At 35.2% G+C, this 22,766-nt stretch overlaps 1 protein-coding gene and 1 long non-coding RNA gene across 2 annotated transcripts in view; both read right to left on the reverse strand.

The window, feature by feature from the left end:
* Positions 1-22,766, reverse strand: part of LOC143921219 (uncharacterized) — a 542,666-nt gene that overhangs the window by 436,531 nt on the left and 83,369 nt on the right. The window lies entirely within an intron of this gene.
* LOC143921205 (uncharacterized) lies at positions 20,340-22,210 on the reverse strand. The gene is made up of 2 exons (XM_077444405.1): positions 20,777-22,210; positions 20,340-20,687 (listed from the first exon to the last, which is right to left on the reverse strand). The coding sequence occupies exons 1-2, from the start codon at positions 21,036-21,038 to the stop codon at positions 20,503-20,505; spliced, it is 447 nt and encodes a 148-aa protein (XP_077300531.1). The 5' UTR covers positions 21,039-22,210; the 3' UTR covers positions 20,340-20,502.

Here is a 22,766-nt window from a genome sequence, read left to right on the forward strand (position 1 = left end):
ATTTAAATTTACTTCAAACTTTCAAAATAACATTTGATTATAATTCGACGATATAGTAAGATTTAAATACACAATTTTAAACAGTTTCCGAATATAAAATCTATTCCTAATCTAGACACATCCATGTATATAGAAATATAGGATAGGGGCCCCCTCCCCAAAATCCAAATTTTCGATTAACATTAATTGAAAATATTATGCATTTTTTTCAGGGACGTAATTTGGGGGGGGGGCATAGGGAGGCACTCGCCCCCCTAAATTAAGGAATAGTGTGATTTTAGAAAATATTATGAATTTAATGATTAATGAGATACTATGGGTCTGTGAATGCTACGTTTATTTCTTATGTATGTTACTTTTGGGTAAATAATAAAATAAAAATAAAATATTATTTTAAAGCAAGTATATTTTGGTTTTTAAGTGGTATGCCTTGGGTAAAATTCTTAGAGATTGTTCATCCTATGGAGCGAATCGTTAGAAAGGTCCCCTTTACTTTATTTTGTCTCAAAAACAGATGTGTAACGTTTATTTTTCCGAAAGATCGTATATTTTTTGTTTTCAAGAAAGGTTTTAAATTAATATTTTACTGAATCGGTTCAATCACAAATGATTTTATTTCTCGTATTTTTATTTTATTTATTTGCAGACGTCCATTCTATCACAAAACAACGAATGAGATGGATTTAAACTTCATGTGTAACGAATTCGGTCCAAAAAAAGTTTTAGTTATTTAATAAAATTGCTTTCTGACCAAAACCTTTAGTACATAAAGAATACAAATATAAATTTTCAGCTTGATACGATCAGGGGTGTGATAAAATTTTTTTTTTAATTTTTTAAGAGGAAAAAATCCCACTTCTGGTTAATTAAATTTGATGATTTTTTTATTATATTTTCATCACATTGATACAAGGAATTACACATAAAATCGTGAAGAGTAGACATATTTAAAGGGTCGATTAAAATTGTGGAAGAAAAATCCGGTAAACTGCCAACAGGAGTAAACTGTCACTTTCGGTTAACGGGTGTTCACGAAATGTGAAGATTTTTGGAAAAAAATTTTCGCTTTTTGCGCTTTTTTCACTTTTTGCATAATATTTTTTTATAATTAATTTTTCAAAAATAATCTTATTTTTTTCATCTTTTATATGTAATTCAATAAGGTCTATGCAAAGAATATTTTCCATTTTTATTCCGATATAAAAAAGATTTTTTGAAAAAAAATTCAATTTGACCAATCTTTGCCTGCCCCCCCCCCCCCCCCCAAGAAAAAGCTGAAATGACGTCTGTGATTGTTTTCTCCAGAAAGTAAAAGCCGCTTTTATGCCGCATTATTTTATGATGCATTCTATTTACCTAGGACAAGGGTTAAAACGAAATATACAATGTAATTTATGGATCTATTTTGCTTTTGCCGTTTTTCTTGTACCTAAATTTGTTAATTTCCATTTTTGAAAATTTTATTTATTTTTTACCCTTGGTTTTTAGCGTGATGGAAAGAAGAAAATTTTGTTATATGGGTGGGGGGGGGGGGACAATTTTTTTTAACCCTGGGTGGGCCCCCTTTGACTCCTGGCATGCACTAATTTCAGTCCCAGTCCGCCACTGTGTAGGCATATACATAAGTATACATATTTTGATTTCATTTTGTAGAATTATGTTATAATTTATAATATTCTTGATAACTACATATTAGTAGTATGTATGTATGCCCCAAGTTTATTATGCACAAACATACATACATAACAACCGATATGGATTACATGTACAGGTTGTGATCGAGAAATCTCGTCTCGAGATTTCTCGAGAAATTTTGATTCTCGTTCTTCGAGAATATTTTATTGTGAAATTTCGAGATTCTGATATCTCGAGAATATTTTTTATGAATCTCGAAAATATCGAGAATATTTCAAATTTATCACTACATGTTTTTGTTCAATAAACTGACTGATTTGTATACTTGTTAACTCGTAAAGTTTTGTATTGTAACTCGTAAAAAGTATTGTAATATGTATAGATGGTCAGTATTTTTATTATTTGTCCGGTAAGTTATTATTCAGTCATCATATAAGTACATACATACATATACACATGTTACAACGAAATCGCACCATTTTTAGTTACATATACATATGTTTGTGCATGTAGGTACTAGTCACTAGTGGGAAAATACATATTCGGTTTCACTAAAACACTAGTGAAAATATATTTTCACTGACAATATGACCCCACTGTAACACACATAAAACAAAGATGTTTGATTTATTATTTATTTATTCGTGTATTTGTTCCTTATATATTAATAAATTTATAGTCAGTATTTTAATATGAATAGATGGTCAATAGTTTTATTATTTGATCAGAATGTTATTTTGGTCACAAAAACACTGGGAATTTTATAAAATTCTTTGTTACATATTGTTATTTTTACTATTTTAAATTACTGTTTTATATTTTTATTTTCTATTCATGCCTTCTTTTATAATATTTTTTCTATATAATTTTACCTTTTTTCTATTACCTTTTTACCTTTTACCTTTCGCCCCGAAGGCATCGGGGCGCTGGGGGCAAAGGCGTCGGAGGGTCGGCGATGCACAAAACGTAATTCGTAATCACTTCTTAATTCGTGCATCAATTTCTTTCCGAAACCAGTCGATTCAATATCTTTAACTTTATTTTTATTCGAGTTTCAATTCCTTTTCGAAACCACCCGTTGAAATCAACGGGTCCAACACTAGTATACATATAGTATTTGCATGGTAAGGAATGTGAAGACAGGATACACGCAATATGTAGATCTGTTTTGGAAATAAATTTTATGGAAAAAAAAATTTTTGCGGAGACAATTATAATATGCTCAAAGTTTAATATATTTATCTACTATCTTGTCATTCTTCTATTATTGATAATAAAAAAAATATTGATTGTTTTAATAAAAACACAAAATTACAAAGTACATATATGTAATTGAGATCCTTGTACTTTTGTTTTTTTAAATTTGGTTCAAATGGTGCGAGATTTATCCTTAAGTATGGAGCTGGATTCAATCAATTTCTATACTTGTCTTATTAAAATATATTTAGAGAATGCTCTCTCAACCAGTTCAGTGCTAGTAAACGGCGACAGAAATTTGAGCGCTATGTCATAAAGCTGTTTATATTTTTCACTAATACCTATCCAAAAATTAATAACCTTTTTTATTTCGAATTCAGTTTTTAATGCTATAATTTGAAAGTTCAATCAAGTTCTCTTTTTCCTTGGTAGCTGTCCGAAAATGTTCATTATCAAAGGGAAAATGTTCATTATCATAAAATCCAATTGTTTGCTTCTAAAAGGTTTGGGGAAGCCCTCGTAAAAGACGATTTCAACCCTATTAAATATTTAATTATTTTTTCACGTATATCCCGAGCCGTACGACTCTTGTTTTCAGATAAGAAATTATATAAAGTTTCAAATACTTCAGTTTGATCATTTTCGATACATAAATTCCAAAAATCTAATTTTCTAATTATATGTACTTTCAATTTTATCTGGAACATTCTGGATCTCAAGTGTCAAATTCAAGTTATTTATTTATTGGAGCGTGAACGAGGTAAATTAAAAAATGCACTCCAAAATCCATGCCAGATCAGAGGAAAACGTATCAATTGCCAGCTTTTCGATCATCGACTGTACATATTGACGTCAATGATGACTAATTAAGATAATGTTTATTAATTACTAGTTGTTTTACCCGGCTTCGCTCAGTATTTGTAATATAAACAGCTTAAAAATGGCGAATCTAATAGTAAATATTCATTCATTTTAATCGAAAAAAATATAATATTCAACCAATTGAATTGTCGTCATGGAAAATTTATTTTGTTTTCGAAGTTCCCAAACAAAGATACAAACTTACAAAGTCTCTTTCGAAATTATATTCATAGATATTAGATATAAAAAATATTTCTATTTTTATGATTGTAAATCATTCATTCCTGCATGTCCGCCATTACTGATTTTTTTTCGCGTACCACCAACCATCAACCGCGTACTACCAAGTGGTATGCGTACCACAGGTTGGGAAACGCTGTTCGATTGTATCACTCTATTTTTTTCTTTCATCATGTCTTTAATAAAGTTATAAACTCCTGATATATTATACATATGTAGTGTTTGTGTCCTTTTGATTTTTGTTTGTTGTCGATTTTATGTATGGGGCCGTTCAAGTATTACGTAAGCACCATAGGGGGGCGGGGGGTCTTTGCTTTGCTTATTTTTGATGACATGGGGGTGGGGGGGGGGTCGAGATGGTGATTACGTCAGCAGTAGTTATTTTTTTTTACACATTGGCAACCCACACATTGTCTATGCTTGAAAACCAAACACATATTCGGGGATTCCCACAAATAATGAATACGTTTAGGTGCTCGCTTAGAAGCGAGTGGGGGAATTACCGCGCGCTACTCACTTGTCAAAATTTCTTCGAGTTCTCGAGATTCAAATATTTCGAGATTCGAGAGTTCTCGAGATTCAAATATTTCGACAAAATGAGATTCTCAAATCTCGAGATTCAGATATTCCGAGAAAATGAGATTCTCGAATTTCGAGAATCAAAAAAAGTCGAGAAATCACAACCTCTAATTACATGAAGGTTCGTATATTTATACCTTCAATGTAAATATTCCAAACACCAGTAAAACCAATGTAATCCTTAATAACTGGATACATTTTCTTCATAGTTTGTAATAGTGTTTGTGTTATATGAAAATTATATATACATTTTCTCATAACAGATTGGTCAAAGTCATCAACAGTAAATTTACTTTTACGATTCCTCGTTTTTTTTTTTTTTGAGAATTTATGGCTATTCAGGATGGAACAATCGTTCAGGATTCCTGAACGACAATTCTCCGGACAACAACAACAGCATGTGCGCCTGAACGAGCGCACGGAAAAAAAAAACCGCCAGCCTCTCTCTCGAGGGAGGAGAAGAGTGGGGAGCGGTCGTAAGACCAGTTTTTCGAGACAAATTCATCGTTCATCATATGATGGAGCTTTTATCAGACATCACAACTACTCGCGAGTGCATATGTGGGTACAATTAATTGGGGTACTCTATTGAACTATTTTTGGTATTCTATTGAACTATTTCAATCTAGCATTGCCGGTTTTTAGTTCCGCAACTATTCAAATGTGTATGCGATGACAAAAAGGGTTCTAGGCCCACGAGATAAGTCGTGTAGATAAATATTCATTATTATAACTACATATGTATGTACCAGTGGCGTGCCGTCATTGGAACAGAGGGAACAGGCTGTTCCCTTAAATTTTTGGTAATAATTATAAAAATTGATGTATATTAATGAGTAAAAAAAGTGATATGTATGTATATGTAAATACAATTGGCGAATGACGTTGTTCGGGAAGTTAGCGAAGTTCGGAAACCGGTTTATACGACTGTGTGCGCATGCATGTATTAGTCAGACGATATTCCTGGTTTCCTGGATTCGCTTCCCATGCCTACACGGTAAACGATACAGGCAGTCGCAATGCACAGGCGTTGCGTCTAACACAAATCATATTCCGATTAACTCGTTTCGTTTACTCGATTAACGGAAAAATAAGTCAGTTTAGTATCATTAATAATCATCACGTATTATTCTGGAAAAATATTGAGTTTAAATAACGTTTATTTACACACAGAAATGGAACAGCTTGGCGAAACATATGTACATATGTATGTACGCTCACGGTGGAGCGGGCTCAAAGTCACAGAACGATAATGCACAGAATGTTGCATTATCGACCGATTGCTAGAAAAATCATTCGAAAGATTAAGTTTTCAAGATAAGGACTTACCCCGAACATTTCTATTAGCACGAAAACAAAAAATTATATTTGTCACCTTACTCACCCATTATTATTATAATTCAACTAAATTGCTGACTGTATGTAAATCGAGAAGAAACTTCTTGGTTGGTCTTGCATTCTGTTTGAAACAGATAATGGTGTGTAGAATAGCACTGATTTTTGCGATATCAACAATTTTTTTAAAACGAAAATATGTCACGAAAAAACTAAATTTCATTTGTTTTCAATGACCAAATTGAAAATTGTTGGAAAATTTAGAATTGACATTCAATCAAACAATCAGCTCAGAATGGATATTATAAAACAAATCGCCGAAGTTGATTCGAACAGATATATTATGAAATGGCTGATTGACATTTGTTAGCTCGACAAGAGGCGTTTGTTAGCTAGTACGTCAACAGTTTAACGCACTTTTCCATCTTTAAAGCGCACAAAAACGTTGATTCGCAATGCTCAGGGTGAAAAAAAACTTTAGATGCTTTCAATGATATCAATAAAAAAAATATATGATATGGTAGTTCAAAAATTTGTACAAAAAAGCGATAGAAAGATTGCTTTCGTATACAAATGAAACAAATTTGAAAAATCATTGTGAAATTTCATAATATATAATATAATTTTGTACCTACTTGTAATTAAAAATGTTTTTTATATACATACATACATACATATGCATATGTATTTTTTAATTTTTATTTTTCCTGTTCCCTTGATTTAAAAGTCACGGCACGCCACTGGTATGTACATACGTGTGTACATCGCAGACGGAGGCGGCTGGCTCGAGAAACGCTGGTTCACACATGCATAAATGCGTACAATTACCTGTACACGTGTCAAATGTTCTTGCCCTTGAGACAAAACAGAGGTTGTTTGAATCTACGCACAGCGGTGTTCCCCACGCGAGCTACATTTGGGCGTAGTTCATTTTTCTAGTCTTATCCTATTCGTCTTTTATGTCAATAGGTGCAGTTGACAGAGGTTTTCAATGTTAAATGTAATTTGTATGTTAATAAAATAAAATTGCGATTGCTTCTATGAAACACTATTCAATATTTAAATCGCGTTCCAGGAAACCGGATTCCGATTTGATCCACGACGGTTTACCTTTACCTTTCATTTATTATACAAAACTGCTGTCATAAATAATACAAGAAGTGTAAAACTCATCATTTAGTTCGATTTGGTAATTATGATGGTTTGAAATAATTGAATTTAGTAACTATATTCGAAAAATGCTATCCCAAAATAAACATCATGTTATTATGGTCACAATTGGAGAGTAACAGATAGTCCCAAAATAACTGAGCATAGATAATATTTAGTTTTTATTTAAAAAAAAATTGCGTATTTTTCGCTCAAGTAAATGAATATTTGGAACTTTGCACGCGCACGTAAAAAGACTAACCACCGCTGTTTGGGTACGTACACTGTCTGGAAACTCGTTGCTGAGTAAAAGTCGTTTCGCCGAGTAAAATGTAATATGAAAATATTGAATATTGTATCTAGCATTGAGAAGATGCTGGAGGAAATCGTTATGATTCAATTGAAAGAGTTCATTAGTATAAATGATTGTTTGGTTGTGGAACAGTCTGGATTTAGAGTGAAACATTCAACAGAAACCGCTATCCAATTGGTAGTTTCTGATTGGATGGAGACGATGGATGAATCTAGCATGGTTGTTGGAGCAGTTTTTCTAGATTTTAAGCGAGCGTTCGAGACAGTAGATAGGAATATTTTATTACAAAAATTATATAAGTTAGGAATAAATGGTATAGTATTAAAGTGGCTTCAATCATACTTAAATAATAGAAGGCAAAGAGTAAAAATTGATAAGGTGTTATCCTCTGAATTTGTAACACCTCATGGAGTGCCGCAAGGGTCCAAATTGGGACCCTTATTATTTATACTATATATAAACGATATTGTTAAGGTAATTAAGATGTGTAAAATACATTTGTTTGCAGATGATACATTGATATATATAATTGGAAAGAATGTTGATGTAATGTCTGAGATTTTAAATATAGAATTAAATTATGTGAATGACTGGTTGTGTGAAAATAAATTAAAGTTGAATGTGAATAAAACAAAAATGATGTGGTTGAATGGTAAAAATAAAAATATATTGAATGAAATTAGAATTGATGATAAGTTAATTGAAAAAGTTGAAAATATAAAATACTTAGGTGTATACATAGATTCAGGACTAAATTTTAAAATGCACGCTGACTATATAATAAAAAAAATGGCTAGAAAAGTTGGTGTATTATGTAGATTAAGAAATATTTTAAGTAAAAAAAGTAAAATTTTAGTGTTTAATTCAATTGTCTTGCCACATGTGGTTTATTGTGCCACTGTGCTTAATTTGTTTAGTGGCCAAGATTTAGAAAAAATGCAAAAAATACAGAATAAAGCTATGAGAGCTATTTTGAATGTGAGTAGATTTAAGAGTATTGGAAGTATGTTAGATGAATTAGGATGGATGAGTATTAGAATGTCTAAATATTAGTACATTGTCTTTTGTTTATAAGTTAGATCATAAGTTATTACCTAAGTATTTTGATGATTATATAATAAGGAATAGAGATAAACATAGTTTTTATACTAGAAATAAGGACAAACTAGTTGTAAGTAGAGTAAGAAAGAATAAGACGGCTGGGGGTGTTTTTCACAGGGGTGTGCTCATGTATAATGCCCTCCCTGAGTACGTCAGGTCTGCTAAAAACATGGATGCATTCCTGCGAGGTGCGAAGAGACACCTCTGTGAGGGACAGTACATATAAGTTAATTATAAATTTTAGAGTTAAGTATAATAATTAAGATGTATTTTTTAAATTAGCTTGATAGCTAAATATATATAAATAAAATAAAATAAATATCTATTGTACAGGAATGTTTAATGTCTCCAACATCAACATCGCAATGGGGTGGGTGCATGTCCCTTTCTCTTCTTCAGTTGTATGAAGTCCCTTGCGCTGTACATAATCAGTAAATTCAAATAGACCGTATTGCAACACCGTAGTGCTTATTTTGAATGAAACAACACCGATTATTTTATTTGATTGCGATGTGTTGATTATGCACAGTAAATATCTACATACATATATAATATGATACGTACAGAACAGGTATTTTTGCGTTTTCGTACATGTAAAAGGCCATTTGAGACATACATGCATATGTATGTATGTAGGTATGTACCAACGGCTAGGTATGTTTCGTGTACGGTAGGGCTGCCATAAGTGTCGGAGCACCAACGGGGACAGCCCCCTAAAAAAAAAAAAAAAAAAAACAAACAAAACAAAACATTTTTATCGATATTCATAGCTGTATTATAAAAAAAATATACAACATTTCAACAAGTAATTGGAACTAAACAAAAATTGAATTGAAAGAAAAATTTAAAGATTGATAATAGGTTTTTTTTGTGGAAGCGTCTGTACCAAATCTAAAATAAATAAATATAGATAATTGGACGATTCAAATAAATTTAACTAAATGAAACCTTACATTAACATTGTATTTCATGTACTGTAGCCTATTCTTCTATCGCCTTCACTCTTCTCTGATTTCCGTGACTTCATTATCATCGCTCTTCTTTGCCCAATCATATTTTTCCGATGTTTTCGTTTTTTGAAGTAACTCTTTTTCCCCTTTAATATCATTATAGAATTCAATGCATGACATTTTATAATTTAAAGTACATTGAATTATGCTTTTTACTGTGTCAATAGAAAGCGAATTGCGCTCATCTGTCCATTGATTTTTAATTAATGACAACACACGTTCAACATGTGCATTGTGCGGTGGGATGGCGAACAAGTATTGGCACATTTTCAGTAGATTAGCTTTTCTTTCTGTCTCTTCAGTTTTTTTGAAATAGTATAACCATTTATCATGCACATCTTTCGTTTTCCATTCTTCGGCTTTTTTATTTTCGATAAATGACTTCATATACTTTACTTCCTCATAGATTGAATCCGTGAACAATATTCCCATTTCACTTAAATAAGCAATAGTTTTTTCAACATGTTCCCATTCGGGTACTTCATGGAGAAGCATCCATGAAAAAACATCATATTTCGCCAGTGGAACTGACCACTTTGCCAAATAATTAATTCCAACGTTGTAAAAATTCTCTACATCTTTTTCAAATGCTTCTACTTGTGTCGTCGTAATGTCCATGTGTTTTTTCAGTTTATTGTATGCCTGGGTTGCTTGATTACCTAGATATTTACTATTATTGAAAATTATTATATATATATATATCTATGTATTGAAAAACTTACATCAAAATATCAGTCCTCTTCGATCAGAAACAAACAGAACAAACGGATATTATCAGCAGACAGTAAACGAACTGCGCGCGCTTCGTACTTGTCAGTGTCATTGTCGGTGTTGCCAGCTGGCGAAATTGGGCAGTGGCCGGCAGTGGGCATCCGCCGCTCTCGTTGTCAGTGTTGCCAATATGCGCGCGCGTATCCATATTAGATATTAAGTGGGTACAATTTTTGACGTGTAAACGTCTTTCCTTTTAGGACCACAGTATAGAGAGTGCATCCTGAGGTTTCTTGGTTCAAAAGGTCTTGTTCGATAGATATTAAAAAATAATTGAATAATTTTTTTAAATGTCTAAATTTTGAAATTGACGGGGACAAATGACTCTCGGACTGGGACACCGGGACACAGACCTCGAAACTGGGACATGTCTCTGTCAACGGGGACGTATGGCAGCCCTAGTGTACGGGCATGTCGATTAGTGGTGTTGGCGTGTGCGTCGAAATGAGCTGCGTCGTTCGCATATTCGACCAATCGCTATCGCCGTGGGTGAACCCCCACTCCCAGCCATTACATCGGAAGCGCTGCTCGCAGTCGGCAGAAGTGGTGCGCCCATCGCGGTGAGTGCACGTCGCTGGGCTCTCAGCTCTGAGTTCGTGCCAATGCGGACCGCAATGTTCGCCGCCATTTTCCGGCAGAAGTGCAGCGGCCATCGCGGCGGGTGCGCGTCGCTGAGCTCTGAGCTGCCGCTACCCGCCCCCCCCCCACCACCACCCCCAACCCCCCGCAGGTACGCTATTATTGTAGCTTTATTGTTGCCCTTTCGATCGTTGGTCGCGTTTGCCGTGGGGTGGGGTTGATTGCTTTCGTCGATCGATTGCACAAGTGCTGGCCGAGGCGTCTGCGACCAAATAATCACAGCCACCGCGACCTTGGAATCGCGTCTCGTCATCCCCCTCGACTGTGGCGTCGTTTCCTTTCCGTTTCTCTCTCTCTATCAATATTACCACGCGATCCGCGCATCACTGATCCGGCTAGTGGCAGAATCGCATTTTACATTTCGTGCTAATGGAGAATCGCAATTTTAGTGCACGTCGCTGAGCTCTGAGCTGCCCCTAAATAGCCCACTTTTCACAGTCGTTCTATCGCGCGTTCTCAGGAGCGTACAGGATTGCGTGCGGGTAAGCCTGTGCGCGATACTGTTTTCGCAGTTGTGAACACTAACGTTCTTTCGCGCGCGATTACTCCTACCACTTTTTGTTAAAACGGAAAGAGCGAACGTGTAAAGGCTAATCGTGCGTGATAGACCGCGCGAAACGAGTGTGTGCGATACGCACAGTTTTACTGAAGTAACGCAGTTTTATAGTAATGTTGCGGTGAAAAATAGATAGAAGAAATATCATGACTCAAGTTATGATGTTCGTTGGTGTTGATTTGATCAAAAAGTATAAAAATATATTTTTATAAGCTTCCTCTTTCAGATTTTTGTTTTTATATTCCTCCGAGTTAATTTTCCAGTGGCACGGAAAAGACTGGTACATTAAAAGCAATTCCACAATCAATTCTTTACTCCACGTGCGTAAGTCCGCCATCTTGTAACAAAAGCGCGCCCGAAAGAATTGTCTGTGTAATGACAACGTCAAGCCACACGATTGCGCGCAGGACTGCTGAGTTTATCCCTTCCCGGTCCAAGATCTTTACACGCGCACGATTAGCTGTTTCACGCGCGATAGAACGACTGTGTAAAGGGGGCTATTATTGTATGTAGCTTTATTAAAATAAATCTTTATTGGCTACGTTCACACTACCGATATCTACACCCGATATTTTCGAATTTTCCATATCCAGTAATATTTTCGAAGTGAGAAAATAAATCTAAGCAATATTCCATCGTCTTTAAGCTATAAATAATTAAATTTAAAATCAAATAAATTTTTGGACTAGGGTAAACAAACTTTTTTTATGCGACAAAATTAGATGAAATTTTATTAGGGTAGCCAACCTTTTTTATATACAAATTTTTTTCAAGTTAGAAATGAAATTTAAAAATAATCTCATCGTTTTTATGCTATGATGACAAAATTTAAAATAAAATAATTTTTTGGACTAGATTTAACCAGACTTTTCATACAAACAAATTTTTTAAGAGAAAAAAATCAAAAATTATTTCCTTCTTTATGTCATAAATTATTGCAAAATTAAAAATATGATAATTTTTTGACTAAGGCCACCAATCTGTTTATACAACAAAAGTTTTAAATTTCGCAATCATTTATATCATAAAGATGATGGGAATATTTAAGATGTTATCTCACTTTAAAAAAAATATTGTATAAAAAGACTGGTAACACGAGTCAAAAAAATTATTTGATTTTATATTTTTCAATAATTTATATCATAAAGATGATGGGAATTTTTTTCACAAAAAAAAATAATTTTATTGTATAAAAAGGCTGGATACCCTAGGCAAAAAATCTATTTTATTTTAAATTTAGCGATAATTTATAACATAGGATATAATTTTAGATTTTTTCTCTTTAAAAAGTCTGTTGTATAAAAAGGCTGGTTACCCTAGTCAAAAATTATAGTATTTTTGCTGATACCAAACAGAGTCTCGAAAGAACGCGGTCATTTCCTGAAACTGAAGCTGTACTTCCCGCCGATTCTGAACTGCTGATAAAATTTGCTGAAGTTGTATCCAAATATCATCAGGTATCTTCGAAAGTCCAAAGATTGTTAAACTTAATTATGTGTTTTAGTTTGACTTTGGCTTTGTACTCATTTGATTGATGTTTCTATTTCAGATCGTTGCTGATACCAAACCGAGTCTCGAAAGAACGCGGTCATTTCCTGAAAATGAAGCTTTACTTGCAGCCGATCCAGAACAGCTGCAGATACCGTTTGCTGAAGTTGTGTCCAAATATCTTCAGGTATCTTCGAAAATCCAGAGATTGTTAAACTTATCTACAATGTGTTTTAGTTTGGCTTTTTCTTTGAACTCATTTGATTGATGTTTCTATTTCAGATCGTTTGCTGATAAAAAAACGGAGACTGGAAAAAATGGGGTATTTTCCTGAAAATGAAGCTGTGTGCTTCTAGCCGATCCTGAACTGCTGATAAAATTTGCTGAAGTTATATCTAAATATCATCAGGTATTTTCGAAAATCGAGAGATTGATAAACTTTGCTATGTGTTTTAGTTTGGCTTTTTCTTTGTACTCATTTGATTGACGTTTCTATTTCAGATCATTGCTGATAACAGACGGAGACTGGAAAAAAGGCGGTCTTTTCCTGAAAATTAACCCGTACTGCCAGCCGATCCAGAACTGCTGATGCATTGTCGCTCGTGATGAGGTTTGTACCATCGCTGTATGTACATATGTACGTCAAGAAACGACACACGTCCATCATCGTCATCGTTTCATCGGATTCTCCAGTGGATTCGCTGGATTTTTCTTTTATAATTTAGAATTTGGTATCTGCGCGAGGCGCCGCACCTATGTACTCTCAAGCGTGATTTATGTATTTTTATTAAATTGGGGATTTTTTGAAAACAAACATCCTACCTATTTTGTGTAAATGTCAAACGACTTTGAAGGAAGAAAATGTCTAGGAAGAAAAATTGTTATTATAGATTATAACCGTTTGGAACACTTCCTGGAAACTCGGCATGACATTCACATCTACATAGTATCATGCCGAGCCACAAATGGAACTTTTTCATCATCATCATTTCCAGACTCTATGGGAAATTCACTGTAGTATGAATGTATCTCATTTTTAACATTTGGCATCTGCGAGGCGCCGCACCCATTCACGTGTGGTCTATTTTATTTTCAAAGTTTTTGTGATTAATTTGTACAAAGAAATTTACAGTTACCTGCATATTAGTAAATCGATTCGTATGTCGTGAGACGCCAATACGACCAATTATATTTAAATATTGGTCTATTATTACTATAAATAAATCTAATGTGTGAATTCACATAGTGGGATTCGAAATTATTAAAAGCCATTGACGTGATCATTCACATGTGCACATGTAGGTATATATGTATATGTATGTAGGTTCAATTTCCAAAGTGGACTATCCTCATCTCTGGCACCGTTAGTTTGACGATGCTCGCCAGTCTCATCTTCAATGGGGTGATTTTGATATTTGTTCATCCATTGAATAAGAGCGTAATCGGTTATTTCACATCCACCTTTTCAGACGTGAGCATTGGGACCGCTTACGAACAGCTCATTATAAATGTATGTAATATTGAAACGTGTCATTGGGTCTTTGGTACTTTTAATGTACTACATATCTTAATATGGTTGTCACCTTTCATTCGCGCTTGTAACCGAATACTTTTTCACCTAGATTGCTCGTCACATATTGCCATTGTCAGCGATTTTCGAAAATGATACTTTGCAAGACTAAAATATCTGCAAATTGTGGCATTTGAAATACTTTTTCTATCCTCTCGACAGTATCTTATCGCGCATTGTCATTTTTAAGGAATTTTTGACTCGGCAGGAGTACCAGTCTAGAGACCATCCATACTGCGTAGTTGTGTGTATGTCCATTACAAAGGCGAGTGTCTAAACACACATCAGCTAATTGCCCTCGTCGCACATGTTCTTTTTTCGCTCGTACATTGGCGGAAAATATGATTCGTCCTTCTGGATCAATTTTAATATTCGCTTCGTAGGCAGCAGGATATTTTAACAGCCACAGTACTGAATTTGGAACATTTTTAAAATGTTCTCCCACATACTCAGCGTTTTTACTCGATCTTATAAAAGCTGATTAAACTTACAGTAAACTATGGCATCATTTGGCAATGAGTATTGTTGTCGAGTATTTATTACGATACTTTGAGGAACCTCTTCACCGGATGCTATTTAGGTCTGAAGCTTTTCCAACCCATGCCTCATATGGTTCTCTGACAGGTCTTTAGTAAGAAGTATCGTCCTGGCCATAGATATAGAAGAACTTATTATAGAATAACTTATGTTATTCTATATACATATATCTATGTATGGTCCTGGCACTTTCTACGATGGTTCGGTTGTCACGCTCCGCTCTGCAATTACATATGTACATATGTTCCGCCTTTGTTCTTGTCGGAAAGCTCTCCTTTCTAAATGTTTTGCCCCATGGGTATTAAAACAAAGACAACCTTCAAATCACAAACTAGAACGCGTTGAATCATTCATCGAAAGATGTCGATTATATACCGAACATGGGGACGGTATACATATGTATAATCGGCCTCAACTAATCTTCTCGCAATACTTGGTTCGAATATATTTGACGGCTCAATGTAACAATCGTCATAAACGTCGTCATCGTCTATGCAATTTCTATTACTGCACACAGAGACGATCTAGATCATCGTAAATATTTTGGTCGGAAATTCTGATGTTGCGTGTTTCAACACGAAAGTCTTTTTGACGTATTATTCTCTAAACCGCCGTTTTAAAATTCGCTGAAATTTACATGTTGCATTCCGCTAGGTATGGAAAAATGCTTTAAATTGCACACGTGAGTTTTACTATATTATATTTTTTGCATACGCGATATTATAATAGTTGGACTAGGGACGCCTGCAAAATCAGTTTGTTGGTGATTTTGTGTAATTAGTTCTTTTTTACAACTTATCCGATTGCAAATAGCGGTGGCTGGGGCGAATTATTGAATGTTCAGCTTTGAATCTGTGCAAGAAAGTTTGCTCACTTTTGGAATGTAAATCATTACGACTGATCGCATGTTTTGGCAAATTTAAAAATACTCGTCTTGGATATTTTTACTTTAAGGCATTAAGGTCAATTATATCTTTGTCTGTAATTTTTTTCTGTTTTCCGATACATATTGTTAAATTATATGCTCGGAATAACGCTATAAATAATAACATTTTCGGTATCGCGAACTCCTTACAATGTGTCTCAAGAAATAAGAAAATGTTTACTATAAAGTGTTGTTTTTTTAATATGTACATTGATAATGTGATTTTGGTACATTTTTCAGTACGATATACATGTGAATTTATATGAATAAACAATGATGACACGACAGGTTTTCTAATTAGTGTATGGAAAAAATATATAATTTGTCTTTCCACAACAACTCATTCCCGAGCCGATGGTTGACTCTTCGTTTGTATCTCCAGGGAGCGATGATTGGGTATCTGATAAGCTCAAGATCGAATTGCAAAAAAAAAAACAAACTTTATCTATTGTTACTATGTACGTACATAGATAAATTAACTACACTAAACAAAAAATCACACTATCTTCTGATTCCAATTTGTCATATTCAAATCAGAATATCATTCACATGAAGAATAAAACTGCCCTGCAGATATCAGGCGCTATTCTGTAGATATTCTATTCGCCATTACCACTTTGTGTTTGTTGTTGAAAAAGCATTCCTTTTCATCGGGACTGTAGTTTTCTTCGTCCCCAACTTCGGGATTGTCACTTATAGGGAATTCGCTTATGTGTTGCTCATGGTGAGGCTCAAAGTCGGTAGCCAGCCTTGTGTTGGTCGTGCTGGTAGAATGCATACCTTTCGACGGCACCATCGAGTAGATATCCCTTTACTGGATTTTTACTCGACGATTGATTCTTCGTCGTAAAATATATCGGTAAAAATACATTGGTAAGTTTTCTTGTCGAGAATCCGAAATGTGACTAGTTACTTTTCTTGTAACGAGTCACAAAAAAAATAATTTCTCATTAAATATGAGCAATATAATAAAAACAAATACTTTAAAGTCTTTGTTTTTATTATTTAATATAGTATTTAATACATGTACTATATGAAACACTAATGTTTGTGTCTTCGTCGCTACGTGGTCAACCGTTGTTTGAGTGGTCGGTCGTTGGGTGGGAATAACACGTTCCACTCCATATACCATTTCCACAAGATTGTTATTGGCTTCTTTCCCCCTTTTGGTTCAGTGACTGAAAATCGTGATCTGATTTCCATCCATATCCACTCTTCAGGTCGCTACGTTTACCGACGCACAGGGTGGGAGTGGGGGTTGAATCCACATTTTCGAATAGTGTTTATTCATATTAGCTAGTCACCCACAGTGAATTCCTTTCTTTGTAACCATTACAACCTATGAGCGATTGTAATGGTTACAAATCTACAATCGATGTTAAATAAATGGTCACAATTACAATCTCCAATCTGGACACTTGACCAACGGAAATTAGGCCGACCAGCTTAGATTTTTAAGCCCGCCTCCTTCCACCGCAGAAGAGGGAGTTGCGGCACGTCATCGTAGACGTGTCCTGAGGTTTGCCCCATTTTCGTTACCTTTCTGCCAAATGAAACCAAATATTTGTTTCAAGTGTATGTTTTTTTATGTCAATGGATACGAGTCACTTATTTGAAAAAAGGAAGATTACTTCACTTTAAGAGTACGGCAGTCATGGAGTGCATTTTATGGTGGTTTTCACGGCACGTTGATTCAGTTAGACTTTTTATAATATCTTTACTGGCTAATTCATACGGCGATACTCGTTTCGAGTTTCGCATGTGTACATTCGTGCTGTATTTGACTTGAATTATTCGTAAGATTATTCTCTTGCGATGGATGCAGAGCTTTGTTTTTATACTGATTAAGATGATTTGTCTTGTTTAACGTAAAAATACATTGGTAAGTTTTCTTGTCGAGAATCCGAAATGTGACTAGTTACTTTTCTTGTAACGAGTCACAAAAAAAATAATTTCTCATTAAATATGAGCAATATAATAAAAACAAATACTTTAAAGTCTTTGTTTTTATTATTTAATATAGTATTTAATACATGTACTATATGAAACACTAATGTTTGTGTCTTCGTCGCTACGTGGTCAACCGTTGTTTGAGTGGTCGGTCGTTGGGTGGGAATAACACGTTCGATTTATTTTTTTTTCGATTCAAAGGATTCAAATTCCCTGCAGGGAGTGCAGCCAGATGGGGCTCCACCGGGGGCGCAGCCCCCATGGGACCCCGCCGAAGGGGGCGCAGCCCACATGGGGCCAATATCAGGGGCGTCGCAAGGGGCGCAACCTACGGGGCCTCTGTCGGGGGCGCAGCCCCTAATAAAATAAATAAACATATTTTTTTATATATCCTTTAATGGTATATTAATAATATCCTTTAATGGTAACTGCCGACTTTTGAAAACATATGTAATAAAATCGTGCAAACGAAGCACCATTTATATCCTTAATTGTGTGATCGGGTACCAGAAAATGTCCCTTCCATCGCATGAAAACGAAATCGGTCGAAGCCAACGCGTCATAGTTGAACGTGTCCGAGTTTGAAGGTTCTGCATACATACTTTAAAAGTCTAATTTTCTTTATTTATGTATTTATGTATACAGAGCATTCCATTTTTTGCAAGACATGGCTAGCATCGGCGACACCGGAGTCAGGACTCGACATTTGAGACCTTTTCTCTCTTAATATTCTTTTGATGCATGTAGCACGCTGATCTAAATTACTTAACATCTAAATTAAAAATATTTAAAAAAAATCGTATTCAAGCTGCGACCTATCATGACGTCTTCGTACATCACGTTGTAGTCTCTTCTGGATGTAACTTTTTCCTGAATTTTCTGCGTCGTACTGCCAAAACTAAACCGCTGACAACTAGACGTATGAAAAGTGTTACTTTGCAAGACAAAAAATATCTGCAAATTGTGGCATTCGAAATCCTTTTTCTATCCGCTCGACGGTATCTTATCGCGCATTGTCATTTTTAAGGAATCTTTGACTCGACAGTTGTACCAGTCTAGAGACCATCCATACTGCGTAGTTGTGTGTATGTCCATTACAAAGGCGAGTGTCTAAACACACATCAGCTAACTGTGCTCGTCGCACATGTTCTTTTTTCGCTGTTACATTGGTGGAAAATATGATTCGTCCTTCTGGACGTCCTAATTGTTGGGCTACCAATTTTAATATTTGCTTCACCAGCAGCAGGAATTTTTAAAAGCCACAGACACACAACTACGGAACATTTTTCAAAATGTTCTCCCACATACTCGGCGTTATTGGCTCGATCTTATAAAGCTGATTAAACTTACAGTAAACTATGGCATCATTTGGCAATTAGTATTGTTGTCGAGTTGTTATTACGACACTTTGGGGAACCTCTTCACCGGTTGCTATTTAGGTCTGAAGCTTTTCCAACCCATGCCTCATATGGTTCTCTGACAGGTCTTTAGTAAGAAGTATCGTCCTGGCCATAGATATAGAAGAACTTATTATAGAATAACTTATGTTATTCTATATACATATATCTATGTATGGTCCTGGCACTTTCTACGATGGTTCGGTTGTCACGCTCCGCTCTGCAATTACATATGTACATATGTATGTTCCGCCTTTGTTCTTGTCGGAAAGCTCTCCTTTCTAAATGTTTTGCCCCATGGGTATTAAAAGTACGTCGCTATTTTTGCTAGCCTCTGGATTGTAGGGAGTAGCATTTAAATCCCAAAGTGATGGAGTTGCGGTGGCCACCTTTATTACTTTAATTACTTTTTATTTATTCTCTATTGACACCATTACTCCATCTTTGATTGTGATATAATTTATCATTAATAGTCTAGGTAATTTTTTTTTGCCGACACATTAACATGTCTAATCGAATCGACGGCACGAGAGACAACCTTCAAATCACAAACTAGAACGCGTTGAATCATTCATCGAAAGATGTAGATTATATACCGAACATGGGGACGGTATACATATGTATAATCGGCTTCAACTAATCTTCTCGCAATACTCGGTTCGAATATATTTGACGGCTCAATGTAACAATCGTCATAAACGTCGTCATCGTCTATGCAATTTCTATTACTGCACAGAGATAGACGACCTAGATCATCGTTAATATTTTGGTCGGAAAGTTTAATGTTGCGTGTTTCAACACGAAAGTCATTTTGACGAATTATTCTCTAAACTATAGTGAGTTTTACTATATTATACAAATATTTTGCATACGCGATATTATAATAGTTGGACTAGGGTCGCCTGCAAAATCAGTTTGTTGGTGATTTTGTGTGATTGGTTCTTTTTTACAACTTATCCGACTGCAAATAGCGGTGGCTTGTGCGAATTATGAAACGGTGATTTTGTTACTGAAAAAATGTATGTGAATAAACTTTGCACACAACTATATAAAATTAAAATAAATGTTTCTTTTTAATTTTTTTTTATATCGTTTACATAGAATTCATTATCTTTGCGATCATCACATGCATAGGATTTTCATTAACTTTTATCCATTGAATAATTAGTTCCATAATAAAGAAAATCAGTCACAACAAATTTGAACGTGACCAAATTTATATTTGACATATCATGAAATAGTCGAATTTCTAGTTGGTTCGGTTGTCGGAACGTAGCATAGCAAGACAAGCGATACGACGATCACCACCCAAACACGGTTCAATCAGGTACACAACGATACATGGAGCATTACCCTCTTCATCATCATTTCCAACACTTTCACTTATACATGATCCGACAGGTGCATTAGCTGGATTGGAATTACCATCTGCTTCTGAATAAGTAATGACAAAATATTTATATTCAATGGAACGGTTGTGAAAAAGAGGCTGCATATTTGACAAATCTAAAATTTAAGCTCACCATGATCACTTTGTTGAGCAGTAGGTGTAGGAGGATGATCAGGCGTAGAAGGAGGTGCCATAGGTGAAGGAGCAGGTCTCTCCGTAGGAGTAGCGGGGGGTGGTGGTCGAGCTCCCCCTGAAATTAAAACAGCACTATCAGGAACTAAAACGACGTATCCAACATCACGCGAGTATGCATCTAAATTAAAAATATTTAAAAAAAGGTCGTATTCAAGCTGCGATAGAAGGATCGTCTTGAAAATATCTGCAAATTGTGGCATTCGAAATACTTATTTTATGCGCTCGATGGTATCTTATCGCGCATTGTCATTTTTAAGGAATCTCATTCTCTATCGTTTATAATCCATGAACGAGTACAGCATGTGGACTAATTTTTCTGTATAAATTTCTGCTAACTCGAATGGAACTGTGATCCGGTCCTTAAAATAAGCACCACTCGTTCCTGGATAACCTAGCTACATTACTTGAATTTTTGGTTGTCGGGTGACTGTTTGCCACACCTTCCATCTAACTGCCGACTTTTGAATACATATGTAATAAAATCGTGCAAACGAAGCACCAGTTATATCCTTAATTGTGTGATCGGGTACTAGAAAATGTCCCTTCCATCGCATGAAAACGAAATCGGTCGAAGCCAACGCGTCATAGTTGAACGTGTCCGAGTTCGAAGGTTCTGCATACATACTTTAAAAGTCTAATTTTCTTCATTCATATTAGTATTCCGCAGAGCATTACATTTTCTGCAAGACATGGCTAGCATCGGCGACACCGGAGTTAGGACTCGACATTTGAGACCTTTTCTCTCTTAATATTCTTTTGATGCATGTAGCAAGTTACCCAGATCGCTTCTCACACAATATACATAGATCTGTAGTACGCTGATCTAAATTACTTTGCAATTTAAATTAAAAATATTTAAAAAAAAATCGTATTCAAGCTGCGATAGAAGGATCGTCTTGCCATATCATGTCGTCTTCGTACATCACGTTGTAGTCTCTTTTGGATATAACTTCCACCGGAGTGTATGAAAATCCATCGGATGTATGAAAATCATTATACCTAATATTTGGTTTAATGGTTGCCAAGACGTTATTGTAACTTGAATAAGAGCGTTGAATATTTCTTTGGCGGTCTGTAATTTTTAATAAATCTTTTGGTGTTTTTGTTGGAAATATGTAATCAAACTTGCGGGTCTTGTCATTTGACTGATTTTATAATTAAGTGAAAGATTTCGCTGTATTTCAGATGTTTCAGGTAATGCATTTTCGAAATCGTCTATCTACAATTACTAATTCTTAAACTTCCATGTAATTCCCACAGGGTTTTGTTAGTAACCTTGTTTTCGCCTCCATATACCATTTCCACAAGATTGTTATTGGCTTCTTTCCCCCTTTTGGTTCAGTGACTGAAAATCGTGATCTGATTTCCATCCATATCCACTCTTCAGGTCGCTACGTTTACCGACGCACAGGGTGGGAGTGGGGGTTGAATCCACATTTTCGAATAGTGTTTATTCATATTAGCTAGTCACCCACAGTGAATTCCTTTCTTTGTAACCATTACAACCTATGAGCGATTGTAATGGTTACAAATCTACAATCGATGTTAAATAAATGGTCACAATTACAATCTCCAATCTGGACACTTGACCAACGGAAATTAGGCCGACCAGCTTAGATTTTTAAGCCCGCCTCCTTCCACCGCAGAAGAGGGAGTTGCGGCACGTCATCGTAGACGTGTCCTGAGGTTTGCCCCATTTTCGTTACCTTTCTGCCAAATGAAACCAAATATTTGTTTCAAGTGTATGTTTTTTTATGTCAATGGATACGAGTCACTTATTTGAAAAAAGGAAGATTACTTCACTTTAAGAGTACGGCAGTCATGGAGTGCATTTTATGGTGGTTTTCACGGCACGTTGATTCAGTTAGACTTTTTATAATATCTTTACTGGCTAATTCATACGGCGATACTCGTTTCGAGTTTCGCAT

The sequence above is a fragment of the Arctopsyche grandis genome, chromosome 2 (genome assembly GCF_051622035.1).
Source record: "Arctopsyche grandis isolate Sample6627 chromosome 2, ASM5162203v2, whole genome shotgun sequence".
In the NCBI taxonomy this organism is placed as follows: Eukaryota; Metazoa; Arthropoda; class Insecta; order Trichoptera; family Hydropsychidae; genus Arctopsyche; species Arctopsyche grandis.

Coding starts and splice junctions, on each gene's coding strand:
- LOC143921205 (XM_077444405.1), bottom strand. CDS start 21,038: ATGCCACAATTTGCAGATATTTTCAAGACGATCCTTCTATCGCAGCTT. Junction 20,688..20,776: donor TGCTCAACAAAGTGATCATG/GTGAGCTTAAAT, acceptor TTACTTATTCAG/AAGCAGATGGTAATTCCAAT.